We start from the raw sequence: 25,393 nt of genomic DNA, 5'->3' as shown, positions 1-25,393 counted from the left end.
TTTTTTTTTATGTTGTTATTAGTCCAAGGGTAATATACGCTAATAACCGATGATGTAATTTTTCGATCTAGTTCAAATTATAATTCAGGATAGGTCTGTGAAATAATAATGATGATGATAATAATACTGTAACAACAAAAATTACGAAACCGATTTCTAAAACTGATCGCAGTTTAAGACGAAAACCAGTAATTTTCTGAGCAGAGGTCTTTACACTATGAGATGTCTATTATCATAATACTGTGAGAGCCACGAATAACAGAGTGGGCGGAAACGGGAGAAAGAGGTGGTTATTCACACTCCACACTCCCTTTCCATACAGATTCACTCTCTCGCATTCCCTCTCTTTCTCTCTCTTTGCAGATTATCAGGCAAGAGTTCAACTTTGTACAGTTTGCAAGGTCAGGTCAACTCGCCGGTGTAAACAGCGGGAGTGGTGTAGTTAGTGTTTGTGTGTTGTATGTATGTATAAATAGATATATATATATACACATACACACACACACACACACACACGAGCGCGGGGGTGGGCGACGGCCGGCGCTCCATACTGAATGTAAGACCTCTCTCTGAATATTAATTGTAGGCTTTTATCTTTTTGGTCGGATACACAATGTTAGTAACATTATGCTGGGTTGTTCCTTCGCCAATATGCACAATGTTCAACGGACAAATGACATAAGAGTGGGTAAGAAGATTCTAACCCCCCTCCCTATTGCCCCTCATCCATCCTTAAAACCCATTTTACTTTTGATGAATAAAAACAATTATCCTCCACATTAATTAATTATACCATGAAAAATTACATAAATGTTACAACTCATTGTATGACCGACCAATTAATTACACTGCACAATATATCTCGCACTTTTAAAACACTCATTTATAATCCAAACACGTACACAATGTTTACAAAAAAAAGCACGCCCACAAAAATTACAAAAAAACAATTTAATTTTATACTTCAGAAGTGAAATTATAGAATGTGAAACCCGAATTTTAAGTTAAAAAATTAACTTATAAAACTAACTGCTAACAAATTTTTTTTTACAACTTCTTCCTGGCAGTTCGTTAAGCATTATAATCAAACGATTGTAGACGTTTTAACATAGTCGCAAGACAATAGGAAAAAAATGCATAACCATTCTCAAAACTAAAAAAAAAACCGTGCTATGCCAGGATAAGTCGGCAAAGAATGAACGGTTTCCAATAGCCGTGCAACTCGGCCGAATATACAATTGAACATCAGGCACTCCAAGTCCAGCTAAATTTTTTTTATTAAATATATTGAGCCTTACGTAAGACACCTTCACTCGATTAATTAAAAATAATAGTGAACAATTGACATAATAGTGAAAACATCCTCAGATCGTTTCCTACAATATTTCGGATGGTAGCCCCTAATTAAAATTTCCAACGCAACGTCGCATAACATACGCAGTCCACAAGGATGTGGTGTATCATAGTGGCGGCTGCAGCGAAAACAAACGGGTGTATCGGTCTGATTTATGAGGTGTCCATGTGCAAGATTAGTAAGCCCTATTTGCAAACGGCAAATAATAACCTGCTCCCGACGGTTATTCCGGATTGAAGAGCTACATAACAGTACAGTATCCTTGATGTATCGGAGATTATCTACTGTAGCAATCCAGTCACCTTGCCATCATTCTCGAAAAACAGAAAATGCAAAAAAGTTGCATATAATAAATTCCATTTACTCTCTTTCAGCTAAGAAAAAATGCTTTCCTTACGTAAATGTCTCTAGTCAGAAAAGGAAATCAAATTTCTTTAAAGAATGAGATAATCCAACTTGAAAACAAAATATAGTAAATTATTCAAAATTCTTCATAAAACAACCAGTTTTGTTCAATGTGAATACCAATGGTGATAACTGATTGCCGTCAAAATCGATTTCTTGCCTAACCCGATTCAGCACAACCAAAATCAGTGCAGCAACTGCAACCGTATTTCAATTATTTGGATTCAACAAAATTCAGAAGCCAAGAAGGCACCAAATACTTTAGTTTTAATGACATTCGCATAAAAGCAATAACACCTTGACCAATAATTGGTCACCTCGACCAATCAACCACCTTGAAAAACTGTTATCGAAGAAACCCGGATTTCAGAGCGGTAAAATAGCATACCACTACCGTAGTACCTTTTACGGTCTAAGGGAGAAAGTCTTTTTAGTTATCTAAATCTGTGATAACATTTTCTGACATATACAGGACCACCATTTTTTTTAAATTTATTTCATCTATATGGTTTCAAGTTCAAATGCTCATGAGACATACGCCAAACGGTCGATGAAAGAATGTATATTTAATGAGAACCACGTGGCGTTGATTTATTAGAACTAATCAAAGCAGCTAACCCAATTCTGTTCTAGAACAGCATCAGAAACACACGAGCGACGTGTCGAGGTTTTATGTCAAAAAGAATAACTGTTATCTACAAAATATTTCAGGAGCCGACTATAAATTGTAGATCTTCTGAGAGAATGGTTACAAAAATTACGCCGAACTGTAGTCACAGATTTCGTTTTAATGCAACTTACACACACTGCGAGCAAACTTTGCACCAGTGAAAATAACAATTTCGCTAGCTGAACCGAACCGCCAGTGCTCATGATTAAGTTGTATTACGGCACTACACAAGTCAAAAGTTATTTTGCTAAAATGACATCTTAGCCAATTCTAAACGTCTACAGGGTTTCAAAATTGTGCAGTCTTTTTTTGTTTACTTGCTCAATATATTTTAAGATAGAAAATAACTTAAAAAATATACACCTGCTAACAAATACGAATCATTAAAAACTTTTACTACAAATTTATTTTATTATGGTTTAAGCCATTTATTTAGTAATGTGTATATTTTATATTTGAATTTTTACATTTATAGGATATTTTTAAGCAGATATTTTCAGTTTATATAATATTCTTTTTATTACTAGAAACGTAAACCGACAAATTTTAAAAATTTAATGTATACGTGGAATTTCGTTTTTTTTTAATTATTATATAAAATTATTGAAAATTGCAGGTAATAACTCGGAAGCTGATTTGAGACATTAATATAAGCAAGGGTTCTTATAAAGATATGTCCAGACACGCTTTGTTTTGAATAATAACAAGCGAAATATTTCGCCTTTATTTCTGTTCTAATGGTAAAATGAACCCTAACAGATAACACATAAATCAACTACCCAAATATACACAAATTCGTGTTGACTTACACAACGTGTAATACCAAACTAAACTAGCTTTTTATTTCTTTACAGCAACACAAAATTTGTCAAAAAGTTATTCGAATACAAATACACAAAACGCAATTGATGATCACATGTTACTGCCATAAATAGAAAAAAAATTCAGATAATTTAATTTATTAAAAACGTTTTTTACAAACTTTTCGAAGAAAAATACGGTATTACCTTCGGTCACTGGGTCGGAGTGGGGGAGGTAGAATTTTTTTCAGGTTTTAAGATATGAAGAGTACGAAAATACCATTCACTTAAGTTGGGTTTCCTTATATGTACGAGTACATACGCCTCTAAATAAAATTTTGTGGCTCGAAAATCTCCATAACTACTAGATCAATTTCACTGAAATTTAGATATGCTGTAGTAGTGTATCTGAGCTGTGCATGTGAAAATTAAACGATGATTGGTTTTGTCGTTCTTGAATTACGCTCAATTTAAGGCTCAAAGTTTTGCTTGAAAATTTCCAAAACTTCTTGATCAATTTCATTCAAATTTAGATATTATGTAATAGTATAACTGAAGTTTTGCATGTGAAAATTTGATGAAGACTGGCCTTGTCGTTCTTCAGTTACGCTCAATTTAAGATAAAAAAATTTGAGCGGGACAAGTTAGAAGCGTGTTTTGTTATGATGCTACACGTTGGAACGCTGACGTTTCTATATTTGCAGTATCGGTTGTTAGCAATATTAAACCAAATTAAAAAACATACATTAAATATTAAAAACAAATTAAATTAAATCGGGCTTCTTGCCCAGGACTACGGATTTTTTAAAAAAATTTTAGTTATTACCTAAGTGTTTTATAGAAGATTTTTTATACTTTTAAATTAATTTTATTATTAATATATATATGACCCGTTGGTATTGATATAAATTAATTATATAATAATTTCCACTTAACAACTATTTTTATTATTATGTCCGAGCGCTTTCGGATGTTAATCCATCATCAGGAACATTTATGTGTTATGGATTATAATTATTTCCTTCACAAATTAATATATTAGATGAATTTTTAATTTTTTTAAAATTCTCAATTGTTATTAAGTTAGATAACAATTGAGAGCTTCATACTGGCATGACGGACAAAGTGGATATTAGTTTTACATTTTGACGAAAAATTGTATTTATAATTTTTGTTTTTAAAAAATTCAAAATTCATCTAATATATTAATTTGTGAAGGAAATAATTATAATCCATAACACATAAATGTTCCTGATGATGGATTAACATCCGAAAGTGCTCGGACATAATAATAAAAATAGTTGGTAAGTGTAAATTATTATATAATTGATTTTTATATTGTTTAAAACTAGTCAATTTTCGCCTTAATTTGAGTTCCATGAATTTTAGTATGGCTTTACCCTTGAAACTGAACTCAAATCGAAATACTTTGCTAGCCGTAATTCGAAGAATAAGTTCGTTTCCGAACATATATTTATAAAAAAAATTATGTTTTTTAATAATACCCTGAATCAGTTCAATAAAATTAAATGATCCTATTTCGCATCACCTACATATTTTAAAAAATGATTTAATATTTTTTTTTTAACTAAGGATGTCTGCTTAAATCGTCCTAAAAAGCGAGTAAAATTACAATATAATCAAAAAGAAACCTTTTTTACAATTTTTACGAATTGTTATTTTAATATCCTTCACATAATAAATATACACTATATTTTTGTTTCTTTACTTTTACGTGTTTCAGGTATAAACAATGGCAGCAACGATAATTAAAGGAGAAAAAGTGATATTACTGATGTCGTCTACAAGTATCAAGAACAAAAATGCTTCCATCAGTAATTATAAATTTATCATATTATTCATATTAGGACTATTTATATTAAAATGCGACGGAGCAGTACCACAGACAAGAAATTCAGAATATCATAATATACATGATAAATTAAGTGTATTCGAAACTGTTAAAACAGAACAAAACGAACACGAACACGAACACGAACCTCCGGTCACATCAAACGATCTACCAAAACAAATTCCGGCACCACCCAGGCCGCATTTTGCTTCGACACCACATTATGAACAACAATTAGCGAGATTTGTATGGGTAACACCGCAATACAATACACCTTATCCTGTCGTTAATCATGTGTGATAAATTAATGGATTAACATGAATGCAGAGTAGATTTTTCGGTAATTCGAACCGCTTTAACGTAATTTCGTTCGGTTTACGAGAAGAAAAACGTTTTCAGTTACAGAAAAGCGTTAAATTATACGCGTTAAGGTTATATTAATAAATGCATAATGAACATATTCGTTATAAAAAAATGCATTTAAAATAATATAAATTAATTTGAAAAGGTTAACATATTTTGAAAAACATAAATAAATAAAAAAAACCGCTAAATGTACAGTAATATATAATTACATTAAAAAGAGATTAAATAACGAACTTGGTGCTGTTACCACAAAATAATAATAACTTATTAATTTATGAAAGAAAAAACAAATCTCCTGTCAGGTAACATTTTTCTAAAGCATGTTTAGTAAACTATACATGAATATTAAAACTTTTAAGCCCCATGGTGTGAGAGAGGACAGAATCCGAGGCCGGTTTACATTATCAATTTAGTAATCTTAATCCGCATAAGAGTAGAAATTCGTGACTTATTATACGGCAGAACATCTCCCATAAGTCCAGAAAATTTCTGGTGGTATCAAAAAGTATTTTTTTAAATTTTATTTATATTGCTAAGGAAAACGTCAATAAATTGCATTTATTATTTATTTACAAATAGCCTGGAGATAATGTACAAATTAAATAAAAATATTCAACTTTTCGCAATTTTCCACCGATAATTAAATAAAATTTTAGGAAAACAATGTATGAACCGAGTAATTTTTCATTTTATGATTTTTAATTTTATTTAACTAAAATTATTTCATTCTGAAATACGTACAAAACTGAATTGTGATAGAAGTGCAAGCAAATGTACACACAAACCCGTACGGTAGATCAGTATTCCCTTGTGCAATAAGCAATTTCATATCGTCCAACCACATACGAGTATAAATATAGCAATAGTAATTAAATCAAAGCACCGTTTAATAACGTGTTAGTGTACATCAAATGATCGTAGACTGAGCTTTTGTTACAAGGGACATACCAGCCTGAACACAGAACACTTTAAATACTGGGAGAGTCTGACAATATTATTCCGCAGCTGTAGAAGGTATTATAATAATAATAATATTCACGAAAGAGAATCCTAATTCTATTTTATCAAGGCTGAATAATTATTGCATCAATAAAAACTTAATATTACAGTAAATTTTAAGTATTTTTTTATTTTAAAAAAATCCTTTTTTTAAAAACTGTCTACGGATTATTATAATTTACAAACTAAAGAAGTTCGAATTACATATAATTTACCATATATTCATAAAGTTAATATATATGTATGTGTGTAAAAAGAACAATAATGTAAATAAATAAATTTTAAAAAACACACATTTTTAACCATCATAAATAAAAAAAATATATTCAGTATTATGTAGCTTTAATATTACAGTTGGAGAAATATTATTTTTATGTTGTGAATAATATTAAAACTATTTAGAAAACTAATATATACATAAATTGTAACTTAAAATTATTATTCCCCCATTACGAAAACACAATTTAATAATATAAATGACCACTGAATACCAATAAAGAACTCAAAATACAGTTTAACAAATTTGTATATTCTACAAACCTATGCAACAGCAAAAAAAAAAAAAAACATGAATATAATCTTATTATAAAAAAAGGACATATTTATAGCTACCTAATGATATGTGTGTTGACTATCAAAACCTGCTGAATAATTCATGTATGAATAGTAAAAATACAGAGAACTACAAATATAAGACACTGTACTATCCTTAAGTTTAGTTTTATTTAAGCTTAGGTCATTCACAGCTAATGCTTAAAAGTACAGTGTTAATTACTATTATTATTAATTTAATAAAACTATAATAAAATATAAATTTAGGAAATATATTAAAACAAAACTGATAAAACATATTTACGCTAAGCAATCAGTCTCAACATAAATAGGTTTAAATTCATTCTAAAAATGTTACATCACAATAATTAATTGCTTTCACTTAAAGGCTTTAAAAATCCATTAATTTATTTATTAAAGCAAATGTTACAATAATTTAATAAATTGTTAAGCAGAATATGAAATACACCAGAAAGCATTAAAGCTTATACGTTAATTAGCAAGATTAATTAATAAAATGACGGGAAATTTTTACGAGTACAAACAATTTAAACATAAATTTATAATAATAAAGCATACCGTTAACACGTTTATGAAAAGATTGTAACAGTATTTCACAAAAGAATTAATTTTACAAACGGCCAGATGAATACAATTAATTATTAACTGTACTTTAAAACCGAACGATAATTAAATAGCTTATATATAATAATTAAATGTCTTCCAATTAATTATAATTTAATAAATAATTCTCTGTTGGCAAAACATTAATTTATTATCATTTATCATACTGAAAAATTAAATATCAAACCCGAATTTATATAATGAAGTATTGATTTCACTATATGAAATATATTTGAATGTTAAATGATATGTAGCTCCTTAATTTTATTGTAGAAAATAGGTATAAATTTCAGTTATGTAATCATTAATTGAATAAATAATTTAACTATATTAACAGATATAATAGCAGAGAAATTTCAAATTTCCCCTGCTTCTTTTAGATGCTCTTATAAAATCCCATGAAAAAAATTGAAAAATGTTTCTTCCAAAAAACAGTTTCAAATATTATTCTTGTTAATATTTATACTCTAATCATTAATTATTGTTAAAAAAGCACCTGATATAGAATAAATCATAAAAAATTGTTGTCAAAAAAATGTGATAACCCCATAAAAAATTTCAGAAGATATTCTGTAATAAAGATGATAAAATTCTGAACAATATAAAGCCAAAACTTACATTTTATATATACACATCACAAGAATTCATAATATTTAAACGTAGAAAATACAAAAATAATCATTAAGGCAATAAATTATATCTATGTAGAAAAAATAAATTCAATTTTAGGTGCAATCTTACCAACTTAAAGATGTGAATTCATTTAGTATCATTATTATTAAATCAAGAGAATCTAAATAATTAATCCGATTTTATTCAACAATAAATCCTGCAGTTTTTAAAATAATATACTGGGATTATTAAATTATACACAATAGAAATATCGTTTTGTTTTTCATATATATAATAAAATGAGATGATACTTTTGAAAAATTAATTTGAACTTCTTTGTTTTACACTTAATTATATTAAAGAAGTAGATCTTACAAAACCGCTGCACAGTCCTTTTCAAATTATTCTGTCTGTTGGTTTTCCTTTAGTCACAGCTGCTGGCTCTTGCCAGTTGTTGAAATATGAGTATGTTGGTTCCAATACTAACCACCATAGAACTTGTGCCAACAACAACAATCCCACCTACAAGCAAGAGGCAGCTCAACAGTCCAGTAATATGGCTGCAGAAGTAGTTCCAAAAGATTCATCACGTAAATAATATTAATGTTTCCTTTTTTCTCTTACAAACATAAAAGTAAATCGACCTGTTGTTACGTACGTCACTTGGCCTTTTTTATATCATATAATATAATCAAATTTCTACAGTTGTGAAAATTTGAATCTTAAATTTTGGGATAAACATGAACCAATAATAACAGAAAGAAAATAAAAGATAAAAATTAAAAATTCAATAAATACATTCAGGAAACCTTAACAAGTGTAATATTTAATAATACAGAAACTAAACTATAACAAAAACATATAGAGTATGTCAACTACTCAAATCATTACTTAATTAAGCAATGTAAACATTAATCAGCTAGTTAATTAATACTGCCTAAATAATGTAGAATAAAAAACATATATTACAGGTAGATAACAGTTAAAAGTAAGTGGCTCAAGAATAAGAATATTAACCTCAAAATACCAAATGGAGTACAAATTATGGGGATAAAAAGTAATCTGAACATGTCACAAGTCAGTAAGATTAAAAGTACATACATTCTAAATCAAAATAGTTTTTTCCAGTAAATTATTTTGTTAAAAAAAATCAGTTACATGTAGAAAAAATCAAAGAATCTTCTACTTATTACTATCAAGGTTAAAGCTTGTGCCTATTCTAAACACACAAACCACCTATGCATAAATTATATTTATAAAATAATTCCTCAAGAAACTTTTAATTTCTACACAAATATAATAGTTTCAGCCATCTCCTGCATAGTCTGCCAACTCCCTTCTTCTATATGACACAGAATTATGAATATTCAGTTACATCTTGGCTTCTAGCAATTTTTTTTAAAATACTGCTTCCTTTGATTAAAATAATCGATCACTCTTCCAAAAATCCTTTTTTTCCATAATTTCTCCGCTAATGAGCTTTATACTATTCTCCATTCCTTACTGTTTTATTTTTCTTTTAACCTCAAATATTTACAACACTCATTAGGTTTTATAAGTTCCAATATGGCTTTATAAAAGCAGTGAGGCTATTGATATTTAATTCAATTCGAATAACTTCATTTGATATTTAATCAAACCAAAAATCTTGCAAAAATCTCATCTCTACTGTCTAAATCTTAGTTTCTTATAGCTTTAAGGAAACCCATGACCCACTTTCATAAAAAAAAAAATAGACTGTCTTTACTTTAATCAGTTTTTACTATTTCCTGGTTTTGTTACCCAGTATTCTACTAATGTAAAAAAATATTTTTATTGTATTTCTAAAAATATTATAGAATTTTTTACAAAATTATATGAAAAATGCAATATAATATTATTATATTATATGTTAGTTATAAAATATAATTTATAATATATCATACTTTATATATTTATATATTATGAAATAATAAATAGATATTAGACAACATAAAATATAATTTCCTTTTACATCAAAGCTATGTCTTATCTGACTTAATTTCAGTTAAGAAACTTACTTCACTATTGATGGAGTTATATTACCTAATGCAATTTTTAAATGTGTAGGACATTTTTGTCGTAAAAATACCAAATTTTATTCACAAAAGTAACTTTCAACCAACTTAACAAATACTTTGATCTCTGAAGTTTATCTTCATTCTCCTGAATAACACCCACAAATAACAGAGGATTTACAGGTAATTCCATAGCTTACATTGATATAAAAAACAACACTGCATTCCCATTTTTAGAAAATGTAGTCAATAAAGATTTGAACAATTTATTAGGCAATGACAAACTACATTACCATCTCAATCTTCATTGTTTAAGGAATTTGTTTGTTTAAGGAATTTGTAGTTAATTGTGTCTTTTTAAATGCAATACAGAAAAATTTAATTTATTAACAATGTTTTTAATATTTAAAATTAAATTAAGCAAACGTGACAATGTTGATTTAAAATTCTACTGAAATTACTGTACTCTGATGTTACTAAACAATACACACATTATATAATTTTATAATTGCACTAAAGTTTGTTAATAAGAAAATTATTGGCTTTATTAAACCATTTCGGTTATTTTACATATGTTTATATAATGTCACAGACAAACCTTAAACACTAAACCTTACCACTAAATAATTCTTCTCCATAAATCATCACTATCTGACAAACTCTAATGCTAATAATTTATCATATTAATAAAAATTAATTCAATTCCCAGTTTGCATTTTACATGATTACTGTCACATAATTACTACATGCTATTCTAAATTTTACTGCACTAACTTCATCCCCTACTTCTCTTGGCATACCATTAAATAATTAAAACCCATTGTAACATAATGTTGCTAATTTTTTCTTTATTTCAGTCCTCAATTTTTTTTATTTCTTAAAGAAGAGATCTATATTTATCTACTAGAGACAAGTATTATTTTGACACTTAGTCAAAATAATTATACCTTATAATTACAACTAGTTGTCACAAAAAACACTACATTAAAACAGCTTTAAAGATACTGTATTAGCAAGCATCTTTATACTCCTATAACTTCACTAACACTTTGTTTTATGAATAAATAATGTATCAAGTACAGTTTTTGAATAAGCAGTTCTATGTATTATTTACTTTTCATACAATAACCTGATAATAATGCATATTTATCATTCAAATATGTAATTTATAGTAAAATAGAAATGATTTATACTAATGAACAATTATAATTTACATTTTTCAGCATAATCACAAATTATAGTGAAACAAAATGTTTTAATACAAAAAAGAATTTTTTGGTTAAAATTTTTAAATAAATCAAATATTTCTAAAAGCTATAATCTAATCTTCCAATATAACAGTTGTAACAATAACTTAAATAGTTTAATTTAAATATAAATAATTTATATTTAAATTGTTTAATCTTAGAATTAATAATTTGTGTAAGTAGATTAAATGAGAAAAGGAATTCCCTCACAAAACCAAGAATTATGTACACTTAATAAATTATTAAAAAAAAAATTACTAAAAAGATTATGTAAAATAAATTTTCAACTGACTTCAAAATAAATAAAAATGACTCAGCATCTGATTAATACACTTCTATTTTATTTACATATGTTTAAATTACTGGAATCATTTTAATGAATAATTGCCATATATCAGAATTGCTCACAGATTAATACCCTTATAAAACATATACAAATCGTTAAGGGCTTGCAACTAAGAGAGAAAGAGCATAAACCATTTTTTTTATAAAACTTTTAAATCTATTTTATGCATATTTCAGAAACTGATGATCTAGTTCACCAGAAATATTTTACGTATTACTAGAAATATTCCCTCAGATGTGCCGTCAAATAAAATTCATAAGTTGAAAATTAAAAAAATTATTATATTTTAAACAGATTATTATGAATCTATATTACTTGAAATTGTTTCTGTTTTTATGAAAAATTATTTTCTTTTTATTTACTAAAATTTGTTTTGTATTATCTTCAGGGAAAAATTATTTTAATGATATTTACCTTGCAGAAACAAAATATAAAATACATTTTGTAAACAAAAACATAAGATTTGCTGAAATCACTTCAACATTCATTTACGTTTTTGGATAAGAATAAAAAAAAAATTACGAGAATATTGAATATTTCAATATGAATATATTGAAATTAAAAGAATAAGAATTATTTAAAAACTTATATAGTATAAATTGGGATATAAAATAATAATGAATCAAGTAAATAAAATAATAATGTGTCAAAATCCATACTATGTTATTCAATAATTAATAAAAACTAATTTTTGGAAAAAGTGTTACATAATTTTTTTTTATTTATCAACAACCTCAATCATTATTTTATATAATGATGAGTTAGTTGTTTATAAATCACAATCTCCAATCAAATCGCAAGATAAAAATAATACTAAGCTATTCATTTTGAACAAAATAAGGAAAATGACGAAAAAGAACTCTATCCTAATATGTAAATACTCCAATAATGTAAAAAAGATTTCAAACCAACATGATATTTATTAAGAAAATAACAAGTTTGACAGAATAAGAAGTTTATTTAATAATAAATAAATATATATATTAGCTAGAACAAATAAGAAAAATTAATGTTTTTGTAAACGTGTGTGCAGAAAAATTTTAAATAAAAATACATATATAGATATATATGTACAATTTAATTAAGTTAGTATGATTATGAATTAGAATAGTTTTTATGTAAATATGTTTGTGGTGTTTTACTATTTACTTTTTTCCTATTATTTACCTTATCATTTAAAAAATAAATAATGTATTGTTAATATTATAATATTAAAACATATAGTGTATACTATTAATAAAAAATATAATAGTAATAAGTATAAGTTAATTATAGCAAATTAATTTAAATAATATGAAAAATTATATTATTTATTTTTATTTAAGTGTAATATACCAAAGAAATATAATATCAGGGATAAAGAAATTGCATTCATTAAAGATATGGCACAAATAAATCTATTGTAATTTAATAGATACAACCTTAGCTTACTGCATCCTCATATTTGTTCATGGGATATTATTATAACTTTTGAAGGATATTTTAAATGAAATAATACTACAGCTTATAATAAATACATGATGATTATTATTATAATAAATCATTCACGTAAAGTTAACTCACAAAAAAACTTTCAAACAAAGATTTATTTGTAAAAAAAATTCTATAAATTTAGCATTGTACAATATACAAAATTGGGTATAAAATTAATTAGGAGTATGATTTTAAGGTTTAATGGTTATAAAAACAGATATATATATATATAAATAATACAAATGCACACACATGCGTACACACATAGGCATTTCAGATGTAAAAGAATAATGAATGATAACTATTAATAATGATGATATTGCCAGATAAAAAATATTCTAAAAACGTTTACATTACAACTGCTTCACCCAGGCAAACTGATAATAATTTATACTGTACCGATACAGTTCCTCCACATTAACCCCTGTTTGTTTATAAATGGGTTACAGCTCATTTGGATGCTTCATACTAGATATTTTAATCACACAACTCTGGAATCTGTAAAGTTATTCCTAAAAGAACACTATATCTGTTCTCAGATAATTATAACTCTTGAAGTTAAATAGAAAATCAGTAATATCTTTCATCGTCTGGATAAAAATTCTCAATCTCCTGAAGGAATGTGATGAAGATTAGTGCCAGCATTCAAGAGGTAGGACTCTTGAACTTTCCTTTAAAGGAGGTTTATTTATCTTATACTGGAGTTCCTCCACGGATAAGCCAACCTTTCTCATCATTCATCCTTATGCTCAATTGATACCTTCAACTATTATCAGTTTTGCGGTTATAAATTGACATGCTAGGTCCTTTAGGCTGAGGATGATGGGACTTGGTCAGTAAGTATTCCCTTACAAGAAGTATAATCTAGCAACTGGACCTGAATGTGGACCAATTCCAGAACTCAATTTCCTTTGTGGAGGTTGCACAATAAATTTAATAGTTAAAGTGTATCAGGTGAATCTAGGATTTCTAATCCACTCTAAAGAAAACAACCAAAAGAATTTTCAATGACTTTTTTCAATTCCAATAAGATCAAACATATCCAAGTCAACAATTTAAAAACATTTTCTATAATTTTATTTTTTTTTAACTACTGAAGATCCTTATATTATTATTGTTAAATTATTTATACATTACATATGCTTAATATTTTTCTAAAATTAATCTTAGAAAATTCCCTTACTCTGAGTGATTATGTGTATAAATAAATATGCAAGTTAACTTTTAAAACAGTACTCATACTATATTAAATCAGACTGTAATGATTCCTAGAGTACGGTAGAACTTGGAATTCTATAATACCATTTTTTTAGTTTGAAACAGGCACAATTTTTTTTAAAACTCTGTTTTTATTTGTAATTAACAAAGAAAATTAAGTGATGTAGTAATTCTCCAAGGCTTAAGTTTTTGACAATAACAACTGGCAACACTAGAAAACTACGCATTCACATACACATTGCATGCACTTTTGAACATAAATATATGTGACTAATGAAAAATAAATTATTATTTTTCATTAACTACATGTATTATTTTTTCTTCATGTAGTTTATTTTTCATTAACATTATTATGTTTTCAATTAACTACATCAGGATTAACTAAAATAAAAACTGAAAATCATGGCAGAAAAGTGTAATAGTTTCTTTTGCAATTAAAGTCATGAAAATCTATTCAAATACAGTATATGCCAGAAATTCAGTAGCAAGAACATAGTTTAGTTAGAAATAATATATTGACGACATAGAATATTCATTAATAAGTTTATTTAAAACTTATTAATGTCTATTAATATTATTAATGTTTATTTAATGTCGCACTTAACTAAATTTATATTGGCTATTAATCTAGAATTTGTTCATAGATACTTGAATTCAAATGTAAGTATATAGTATGATGTGAATTAATAAAAAATATGTATAATTTACATGAATAGCATTCCGTAAACAGAAAATCTATAATAAAGTAAAATAAATTTTAAGATACTAAAAAATCTTCAACTTGGTAAAGCAAATGAGAGTGATCTGTAAATCCTAACATTATTTCTTAATTAACAATATTCAAAGCAACAAACACATATTTTATTAAATCTTTGTTTAATAATATTAAAACATATATATATATATATATATATACATATATATATATTATTATTATTATTATTATTATGCTTTTACGGCCAACATGGGACCACTTAAGACATTTTTAGTTGGATCTTTTCTGAGAAAAGCGTGTTATTTTACTCTTCCGAGCTGCCCAGTATTTCTTCATCCGTTCAGATCTTGCTTTCTTTTCTTCATCCATAAACACCCTCTTCGTTGTATTTTGTCGTTTGTCTGTCTTTTGTTTAAATCTAATGCTTTTGTCTTTTAACTTTGTAATTTTTCCAGTTTTATTCTGTAGGTCAGTCAGGGAAATTCCCAATTCTTTCATATCTTCTCTAATTTCTTTGATCCATCCTACTTCTAGCTTTTGGAACCAGAGCTTTTCAATGATATTTCTTGACAGTCTTGTTTCCGGTGTCCTTATGAGATGACCAAAGAAAGAGATTCTTTTTTTCCCCATAGTATCAGTAACAGGCTCTATTTCTCAATACACCGCCTCATTTGGCACAATCCACCATCGGCCTTCTTTTTGGTGTTTTTTATTGATACACGTTCTGACAATTCTCCTCTCTATTTTCAGAATTTTATCAATTCGGTTTTTCTGAGTGATTTTGAAAAGGGTCTCGCTTCCATAGGTGACTTCTAGTTGAACTACAGTTTTATAATATTTAAGTTTTGTTTTAGCAGAAAGGCATTTTTTGTTATATGTTGACCAAGTTAATTTTTGGGATTTAATCATTTTAATTGTCCTGTTCTGCCATGTCACTTTTTCATTTAAATTATAAGTTATTATTTCCCCTAGATATTTAAATTGTTTTACTATTTTAATTTTCTGATTGTTTACCGTAATGTGCTCTATTACCAGAGGATCTACGGCCATTAGTTCAGTTTTTTGAAATAGATATGAAGCCCTATCTTTTGTGCTAGGTTTTGAAGGCTCATGATTTGTGTTTTGGCTTCTTGAATATTATTTGCTAAAAGATCGAGGTCATCTGCAAATCCTACGCAATTTAGTGTGATGGAGTTTTTTTTAGTACCCATTTTTATATTTTTGGGATTTATTTCATACCATTTTCTCATGACAAATTCGAGGGCGCAGTTAAAAAGGAGTGGTGAGAGGCCGTCTCCTTGCCTCAATTCAGTTTTTATGTAGAAGGGTCGAGAGAGTTCACCTCTGAATTTCACTCTGGACTGGGTATTGGTTAAAGTTAATTTTATCATGTTTACGAGTTTAGGGTGAAGGCCCAGGTTTCTCAGAATATTCAGCATGGATGGTCGGTGTATACAATCATAGGCCTTTTTAAAGTCGACGAAGGTGATTATTAGTTGTTTTTTCCGTCTTTTATATAAGTCCATCATAAGTTTTAAGTCCATCATAGGCGAGTTGATATTTACCGGTGAAGTTTTAACTGGAGTTTCAGTGTCAATCTCAAAAAGCTCTGGGGGGGGTCGTCACAGTTGAGGAGTCTATTGAAGGTTTCTGCAATTATAAATTGCAGATTATAAATCTCCTTGTGATAATTCCGGTCCATACAAACATGATCAAGTTGCCATTCCCCATTTTTCCAATCTGGGTGTTTCCAAGTCTTCAATTTGTTTGGTTTTCTCATAAATAGGTGGATTTTGAGATCATATTACGGTTTCTGCAAAATTTGACAAGTCTTTGGCCGTTCTTGTTAGTTTTCTTCTGGGCAGGCAATTTTCTGATAATATCACGATATCTTCGTTCTTTACCAAGTTGGGCAAAGTCCCCTATTAAAATCTTGGTGTGGGTCTTATTTATGACACACAAAGAATAAGAAATGCTAAATGTTTAATAAAATGAAATCACTTTAAGATACTTATAAACAATTACAAAAAAAAAACACATGCGTGCATTTGAATTATTCAGACTGATACTCATCATCAGCAAATACAGAGGTAATAAAAGTGTAAAAATAAAAGAATTAACAAAAGAAAATGTAAATTAAAAGAAATACTAGTAACAAGAAAAATAATAATTTACTAAATAACTTATTTTAATCGATAAAACGGCAAAAAAAAAATTGTGTTTATTAAAAAAAAAAAAAGAAAAAATAGTAAACAACAGGTCAGTACAAATGTGAGTTTAAGCTGTATTTAAATTAACATTTCACTATTGACTGTCTAAAGCGACATTGCATACACAGACAGAAATACTCTTTATGTAGTAGCTGTATTTTTTTGTTTTTTTGTGTTTCTTTTATGATTACCATTATTATTTTTTTTAACTTTATAAATTTATATTTTAGCTAATTCCCCTTCAATTGTAATCATGATTAAACGAAACAGTGTAAAATTTTTTAAATTGAATTAAGAAAACAACAATACTTAATATTTAAAAAAAAGATAAATAATCTGATCAGCATGGTTAAATATATGGCTGAGTTTAAGCTTTTTTAAACTGATACAACAAAATTAAAATATTATCTAAGAATATTATACAGAAACACAAGGCCAGTATATTGCCTCTTTAACCTGGGGAGGGGAAACAGAAAAATCCAATAAATCAATATGTTGATTATCACTCCCACAAAAAGATATTACGTTAATTTTTAGGATCCTAAGTAATCGGTATATTTTAGCTAATGTTCAATTTATTTACAAATGTTTACCCTAATTTTAGACTACACTGAGAAAAATTGGTATATTTTAATGATTAAAAAAAAAACATTGTAGCTATATTACATTGATTTCCTCTCATATCAAATAATTAACTAATATTTAACTTTTCTTATATCCTTAATTCCTGTTTAAAATTTTCTTATATCCTTGTTATTATAAGCGTATTAATAAGTGATAATAAAATTACAGTAGTTAGTATCACATATTAGTCATTACTGATTATTATTTATTGCTGTTGTAATATATTAAATAATGTATTGTAAATTGTAATATTAGTGTTATGTTTTATGATATATCTATTAAAAAATATTAGAATTAACTTTCTCATAAATAAAACTATATAATATGTATTTATTTGATTTAATTGCCCGCATATATTTTATTGAATTGATTTAAATTTAAAAAAAGAATAATAAATTTATGTAAATAGATGTTATAGTGTTTCATTCTTGCTACCTTTCTCAGTACCCACTACTAGTTTTTTCTATGTATATAAAAACATATGAACATATTGTGTCACAGAAGAAAAACAGTTTTCAATGTATCATGTAATAAATGAAAAAAGTTACTAAATTTTTCAGTCTCATGGCTTTAGTTCTGTTGAATTTGCCCACATGTCATACAATTCTCCTATATAGTCTGTTTACTGAAGAATCTTTAGAATAGGAACAAAAGCAATCCATTCTAACATCAACGAAAAGTGTTATGAGTGTGGCAATATCACTGATGTAACTGTTACTTCCATCTTGGATAAATATACACTCTGATCTCCTGACAGATTGTGCTAAATGGCTGCCCATTGTCTGTCAGGAGATAAAACTCCTTTGAATTTGGTTGATTGTCTCATTTCACAGTCTCTGTGTGGGTAGACTGATTATGGTTCTTTTAATATGAACAACTAATATTTTTAAAGTTTCTCATTTCTGTAAAATATATTTTTAATTAAAATATCATAATGAGAAAATCACACGACTGACAAAATTTCCCTACAAAAAATGTCATGAAGTACTGCATGACAATAAATTAGAGTTGCAAGAAGGACATGAAGTAGAGGTATTTGGTGCAACACTAGTGTTCAGACAAGACCTGATAATAAAATGTATTTTCAACACTAAAGGTAATCTAAACTTGTTACTCTGCTCTGAAGAAGAGTAAAAACAACTGCTTTGGAACCATGGCAGAAAAAACAGAACACTTCATATAAGGGAAGGTCTGCGTATGAATCCATACCAGATTTGGAGGAATGGTAATTTCTGAGATTAATATGAGGGCTCCAGCGACCTAGAAACTACCCATTTGTGGTGAATTTTCCCAGTATTTACAGAGCTTAAGTCAGCCAGTGTAGGTGAAGCTTGATTCTAAAAGAGATGGTCCAACTGAACTGATACAATGATTTATTCTGTTTTGGTGGGGAGAGTAGCAAAAATCACACCATTATTAGAACTCCAAGAGCAGCACAAAACTAGCGTCTCATTAACTGCAAAGCAATGTGACATGAGTTCCATTTCCTGATTGCATGAGAGTTCCTTTATGAGATTATGCGGTTCAAAAATCATAATTTTCAATAATTGCAATTAATTAAGATAAGTCTCAGCCTTGCTGCAAAAGCCTATCCAAACAAAATACAAATTTACTATCATTAATATACAGGGATGATCCTAATCTTGCACAGATTCTTGCTGGGAGAATAACCAAGTTAAATGGCTTAAATTTTAGTTAGTGTAATTTCTACCTAAGTAAATTATTTCAAGTCATTGCTTTTGAGCTTCATAAGCAAGACAATTCTAATTTAAGAAATGATGGATAAGAATGAAGGGGTGGTTAATTATTAATACTTCTTTAACATGGTCACATCAGCTACTTTCATCTAATACAATTTTAAGTTATCTTCATCTTCTATTAATGGCTACATGCTGATTACAGTGAGTTGTATGAAACAGACTGAAGGTCTAAAATAAAAGGTCTAAATAGAAGTGATGGCAGTAAACTTCTCAACGAATAGTTTTCCCCTATTTATTACTTATTCTTAAAATAATCCAAATCAGATCACTTAAACACTTCATATAGTTTCAAGTAAGCAAATTTTACACACACAAAAAACCAGACAACTAAAACCATTTATTCTATTTGAAATACGTCATAGCAGGTTAATTTATTTAACAGACAAAATTTAAATAACAGAAGATTCATTGGTAGTATGATGATGAGGATGACTATAAAGTGATAAAATACTAGATTTTTCTGGGAAGTGAACCCAGGACTATTTATATGAAAAATATTGGCATGCCAACCACAACATCAACTGATTTTTTTTCCATGGATACAATTACGTATAAAATAATGCATCAACTTAATAAAATATAATTATTATATTAAATTTTATAAATTATTAAATTAATTTTAAGTTTATTATAATATTATTTAAATCTAACTATTAAAATATAATAATAATTTAATATTTTATATACATGTGATCAACTCAAGTTGGCCACCACTAGATTTCAGAAACTAAAGAAACTTTAAAAGGGGAACCTTTACTAGATTTTCCCTACATTAAAGATACAGTATTACCATTTTTTAAATCTTCACCCTTTTCCAATATGGTGGCTAACTTCATTATTTAAACAAAAACTCCATGTTTTCATTTTTGGGAAGAAAATATTATTTTAAGATATTTTTATTTTTGGGTATTTTTCTCCAATGCAGCCATTACAGAGCTATGGACTGACAAATGGAAAATCAAATATGGCAGCCAATTTCATTATTTCAAATGGAAATCCCACATTATTATTGCATTTTTGGGTAAAAAGAATAATTTTAAGCCATTTTCAAATTACAATCTATATTTTGTCCAACTTTTAGAGTTATCCAACAATTGTACTTCAACATACATATATGGTTATATTTCTTAAAATCTAAACATACGTCTTTTCAACATATAACATTTAAAGAAATGTGAAAGCACTCACATAGAGCTGAAGAGTGGGGTTAATACAAGAAAAAATGAAGGAGATGATAATCACCCAGCATAAATATTCTTCTAGTATTTAATGTTACATCCTAATTAAAATATACAATTACTTTAAAATCTCAAAACATACATTAATAAACACACCTTAATAAGTTAAATTCATATAAAACTTTACTAAATTGGTTTAATTTTTGTAAAATTATTTACAGATTGTGCTTAGTTATCAACCTGTAGTATTTTCAACAGGTTAGCATCAACTTTTACAGAATCTATGAACTTAAGGAATCCAGTTAACTTAAATAAAATTAGGTGAGCAGGATAAGGAAAACTTTTTGTGAGAAGGGTAGCTGGATACTCTTCCTAACACCAACTTACTTGAATATTATTAACAACAGATAAAGAAACAGCAAAGTTCCAATTTGAGTATCACAATGAACCATGCTTCTAACTTGCCCTGCTCAAATTTGTTTGAACGTATATTGAGCATAACTCAAGAATGACTCAACCAATCTTCATCATATTTTCACATGCACAACTTCAGATACATTACTGTAGCACAAATAAATTTCATTAATTAAAGTTTGGAGATTTTCAAGTCACAAAATTGTATGCATAGGCCTATATATATAAAGCACAATTTAAGTGAATGATATTTTCATAGTCCTTACACCTCAAAATGTAATTTTATATATATACACAGCAGAATATATACATATAAATACGTATATATTCTGCTGTGCGGAACTGGAGAAAATTTGCATATTCGTCCAAAATAGATTCAAAATTTATAAAACAGTAACAATTTTGACAAATTTAAAATTCACAAATTATGAAAAAAATTTATTTTAATGTAATAAAATTAAATACCAACTGAAGATGTGGGATCCTGCAAAAATCAATTCTTGGAATTAATATGGTAAGTTTAACTTTCTACTTACTGGGTTTTGGATGTTTAAATTTCTTTTAATATTAAATTTTATTAACACAGTATTCATGAATTATTTTAATTTTGCGCTCTAACAAAAGATTTTTTTTAGTAACAGTATTTGCATACCCACATATTTTAAACTAAAATTAAATTAAAAAAAAAATTAAAAACAAATTAATCTTAAAATAAAATATAACAGACTTCAAAAACTGCTCTATGCAGTAAAAACGAGTTTTTTTGAAATTTTTCTTTAAACTTCAGGTTATTGAAATCACATCAAATTAAAGGTTACTTAATTTTTTTGGTAACTTTTTAAATTTGCCTCAAATTCAAAAAATTGAAATTTATTGAAATAAAAAAATATTATTTTACTTTTATTGATTAAATATTTTTTGAAGTCATTTTAAAAATTATTTTATTTACAATTTTAACTTTACTTAGAGAACAAATAAAGACAACAAAAGAAAAAAATTCAGGGTTTAAAAAATTCAAAAAATGAATTTTTGCATTAAGTTTCTGGTAAGGTTTTGCACTAGAAACTCTAAAATTTCAGAACAGAATCAACCAATAAAATAGTATTACAGTAACAGTAAATATAAGTAAAAGTAACAATAAATAGAACAAAATGACACCACTGAATTTTTCAACAAAAAATGAAAATTGTTTCAAATAGAAAAATCCACAATCTGTTAAATAAAATATTGGATGCTAATTGATTTCATGAATCTACCTTACCTTAATTTTGTAGGAAACATTTTAGGACTTAATTTACAAAACTTTCATTTTGTTAAAATAATTCATTAAAATAATTAATTTTCCGTGAAATTAATGGCATATAACTTTTCATATATTAAAATCATGCTTCTACTGAATTAAGAAACAATCAGGTACTACAAGAAACAATTTTTTTCATTTTCTGCTGCTCTGAAATCTAATAAAAAGCCTTATACAAAATTTGTTGTCAATGAAACAAACAGAAATTACAACTAAAAAAGTATGGCATTTCCTCTGCTAACCTATACCTTAAATCAATATCACAGCCAATCTTGTCAGTTATTTATCATACATCTAGAAGCATTATTGTACTTGATGTACTCTTACTTTTAATTTCCACTTTTGTTAAGCAGAAACAAAAACTGGAATTACTAAACTTCAGCAGACATTGCAAATGTTTTCATCAAAATTCCATTATCAGTAAGTATCATTGAATTTCATAACATGGAAAAATTAAATCTACAAAGGAAATTGTATTTACAAATAGGGAATTAAACACTGTTAAAATAAAGTTTTATTAAGACTCAAAAAAAGATGATTTTGATTTTTATCAACAAGAAAGTGAGTAAACCAATATTATTACATCAGATGCTTACTTTATTACTAAAAATCTGATGTGGACATCACATGACTTCCATGTACCCCTATTAAATTACATAAACACAATTTTTGCTGCAGTTCATTTAAACTTATTTCATTTGAAAGTGAGATACGATTCTCCAATTCTTTAATAAAATGGACAATTACACAATTGCTAAAATATTAGTTTTTATTAACATCAAATATTTATACAATTATTATTAATCCAACAATCTTACATGAAATATTAGGATAGAATAAAATTCCCTTTATTACTCGTATTACTAGATCAGTATTATTCGTATCTTCATAAGTTGCCGATTAACAAAAGTTTCAGATTTGTGATGTGTCGTATAAATAAAAGTTAATAATAATTAAACCATTCCATTTAGTGAACTCCTGTATACTGGATAAAAATGTTAATTTCAACCTTACAGTGTAAAATATTCAGTTTTTATTATTGGATTATTTGGTGAATAATCAAAAATGAAAAAGAAAAAGTCATATAGGAAAAAGAAAAATAACATGAAGAAATATATTTCAAAAAAAGGCAAGAAGATGAATATAAAGAGAAAGAAAATGTTAAGAAAAAGGAAAGAATAAAAAAATTACGAGAAGATGATAAATATAAAGAGGAAGAAAATGTTAAAAACAAAGAAAAGAATAAAAAGATTAATAGAAGATGAGTTATGCAAGATACATACATACAGACATCATGCCAAAACTAGTCAAAATGGATTCAGGGATAGTCTAAATGGATATTTCCACTGAAATCTGAATATCAAAATTTTTCGCGATCACAATACTTCCTTTACTTCATACAAGAAAGTAATAAAATACATAAGTATAAAAATATAAAGTAAATTTTATATATATATGTAAATTTATAATAACAAAAATAAAATTGGCTTACCTGTTCTGCTTTCAGTGTCAAATGGATAAAGATTTGTTGTAACTTTTCATTGACAAAATTAATACAAAATTGTTCAAATCCATTTTGGTAAAATATTTCAAAGCCATAAATATCAAGGATTCCAATACAATTTCCATTTACTGGTGTTCGCATAGCTCTATTAACTCTCTGCAATTTCATAAATTAAAAAATTAAATTAAACAAAAATCAATAAAAAAGTATTAACAATGTGTTATTTTTAGACAATCAATATAAACAATCGAATGTATTTTTATTCAAAAGTTTTTATAAATAAATCATTAACATTGGCTGTTATGGATATTCATATTAAAATCATTCGTGTGATGATACTTGTCATTTTTTTTGTTAAATTATAAAAATGATAGGGCTGTTCTTTTTTTATAATCAGAAAAATTTTTATCAGAAAAATCTGATGATTTTTAGAATGATACAACACAGTAATTACAAAGAGCTAGTTTTTACTGATGTGCTAGACTTAAACTCACATGTATCCCATTATAGTTGAAAATTCAATTTTCTGATTTCTACTAATATTAAGTGCAAAAAAAAAATCTTGTAGATTTCATCCATTTGTGTCCACATACTGCTGTGAAGTCAGTCTTCAAAATTTCTCATTATTACATTTCACAGCATGCATTCCAGTATGGCAGCCAACTTGCAATGATCACTTCCTTTACATTCAGGTACTGAATCTGGTTTCATTGTTAACTCTGGGCTTTAAATAACCTAATAGGAGAGTCACATACTGAAAAAATCAAGCTATAAGTTGATTAAAATGGCAATTAGCAAGGAGCGCAGCCCCTACTAGTAGCCAACCCTCCCCACCACGCACACAATTACCAATCAAAAATTGTCAAATTTTTCTCCCCCCCCCCACCCTAGTATAACAACAAAATACAAGTACAGATATTACAATGCATCTTCATTGATACACCTAAGCACCTTTTCTTGGGTCTAAATATACAATTTCTCTAGTTCTAACTGTTACTTAATGTTATTACCCCCCTTGTCAGCCTTCTCTTGTAAATTATTGCTTTAGTCTTTGTAGATATCAAAAAAATGACATGAATCTGGTTAGTTGCAAGAAACGTTTTACATTATAAATCGCATGAATCCTGATGCCAT

At 27.2% G+C, this 25,393-nt stretch overlaps 1 protein-coding gene across 2 annotated transcripts in view; it reads right to left on the bottom strand.

Annotated features, from left to right (window-relative positions):
- LOC142321735 (unconventional myosin-Ie-like) overlaps nucleotides 1-25,393 on the bottom strand; it is a 476,048-nt gene that overhangs the window by 416,807 nt on the left and 33,848 nt on the right. For both annotated transcript variants that reach the window (XM_075360061.1, XM_075360062.1), the window contains exon 10: nucleotides 24,248-24,415. In XM_075360061.1, coding sequence (XP_075216176.1) covers nucleotides 24,248-24,415 — 168 coding nt within the window. The remainder of the gene's footprint in view (nucleotides 1-24,247; nucleotides 24,416-25,393) is intronic.

This window comes from Lycorma delicatula, chromosome 3, assembly GCF_047948215.1.
Source record: "Lycorma delicatula isolate Av1 chromosome 3, ASM4794821v1, whole genome shotgun sequence".
Lineage (NCBI taxonomy): Eukaryota > Metazoa > Arthropoda > Insecta > Hemiptera > Fulgoridae > Lycorma > Lycorma delicatula.
Note: the sequence above shows the minus strand (reverse complement) of the source record. Positions and strands in the feature narration are given on the sequence as shown.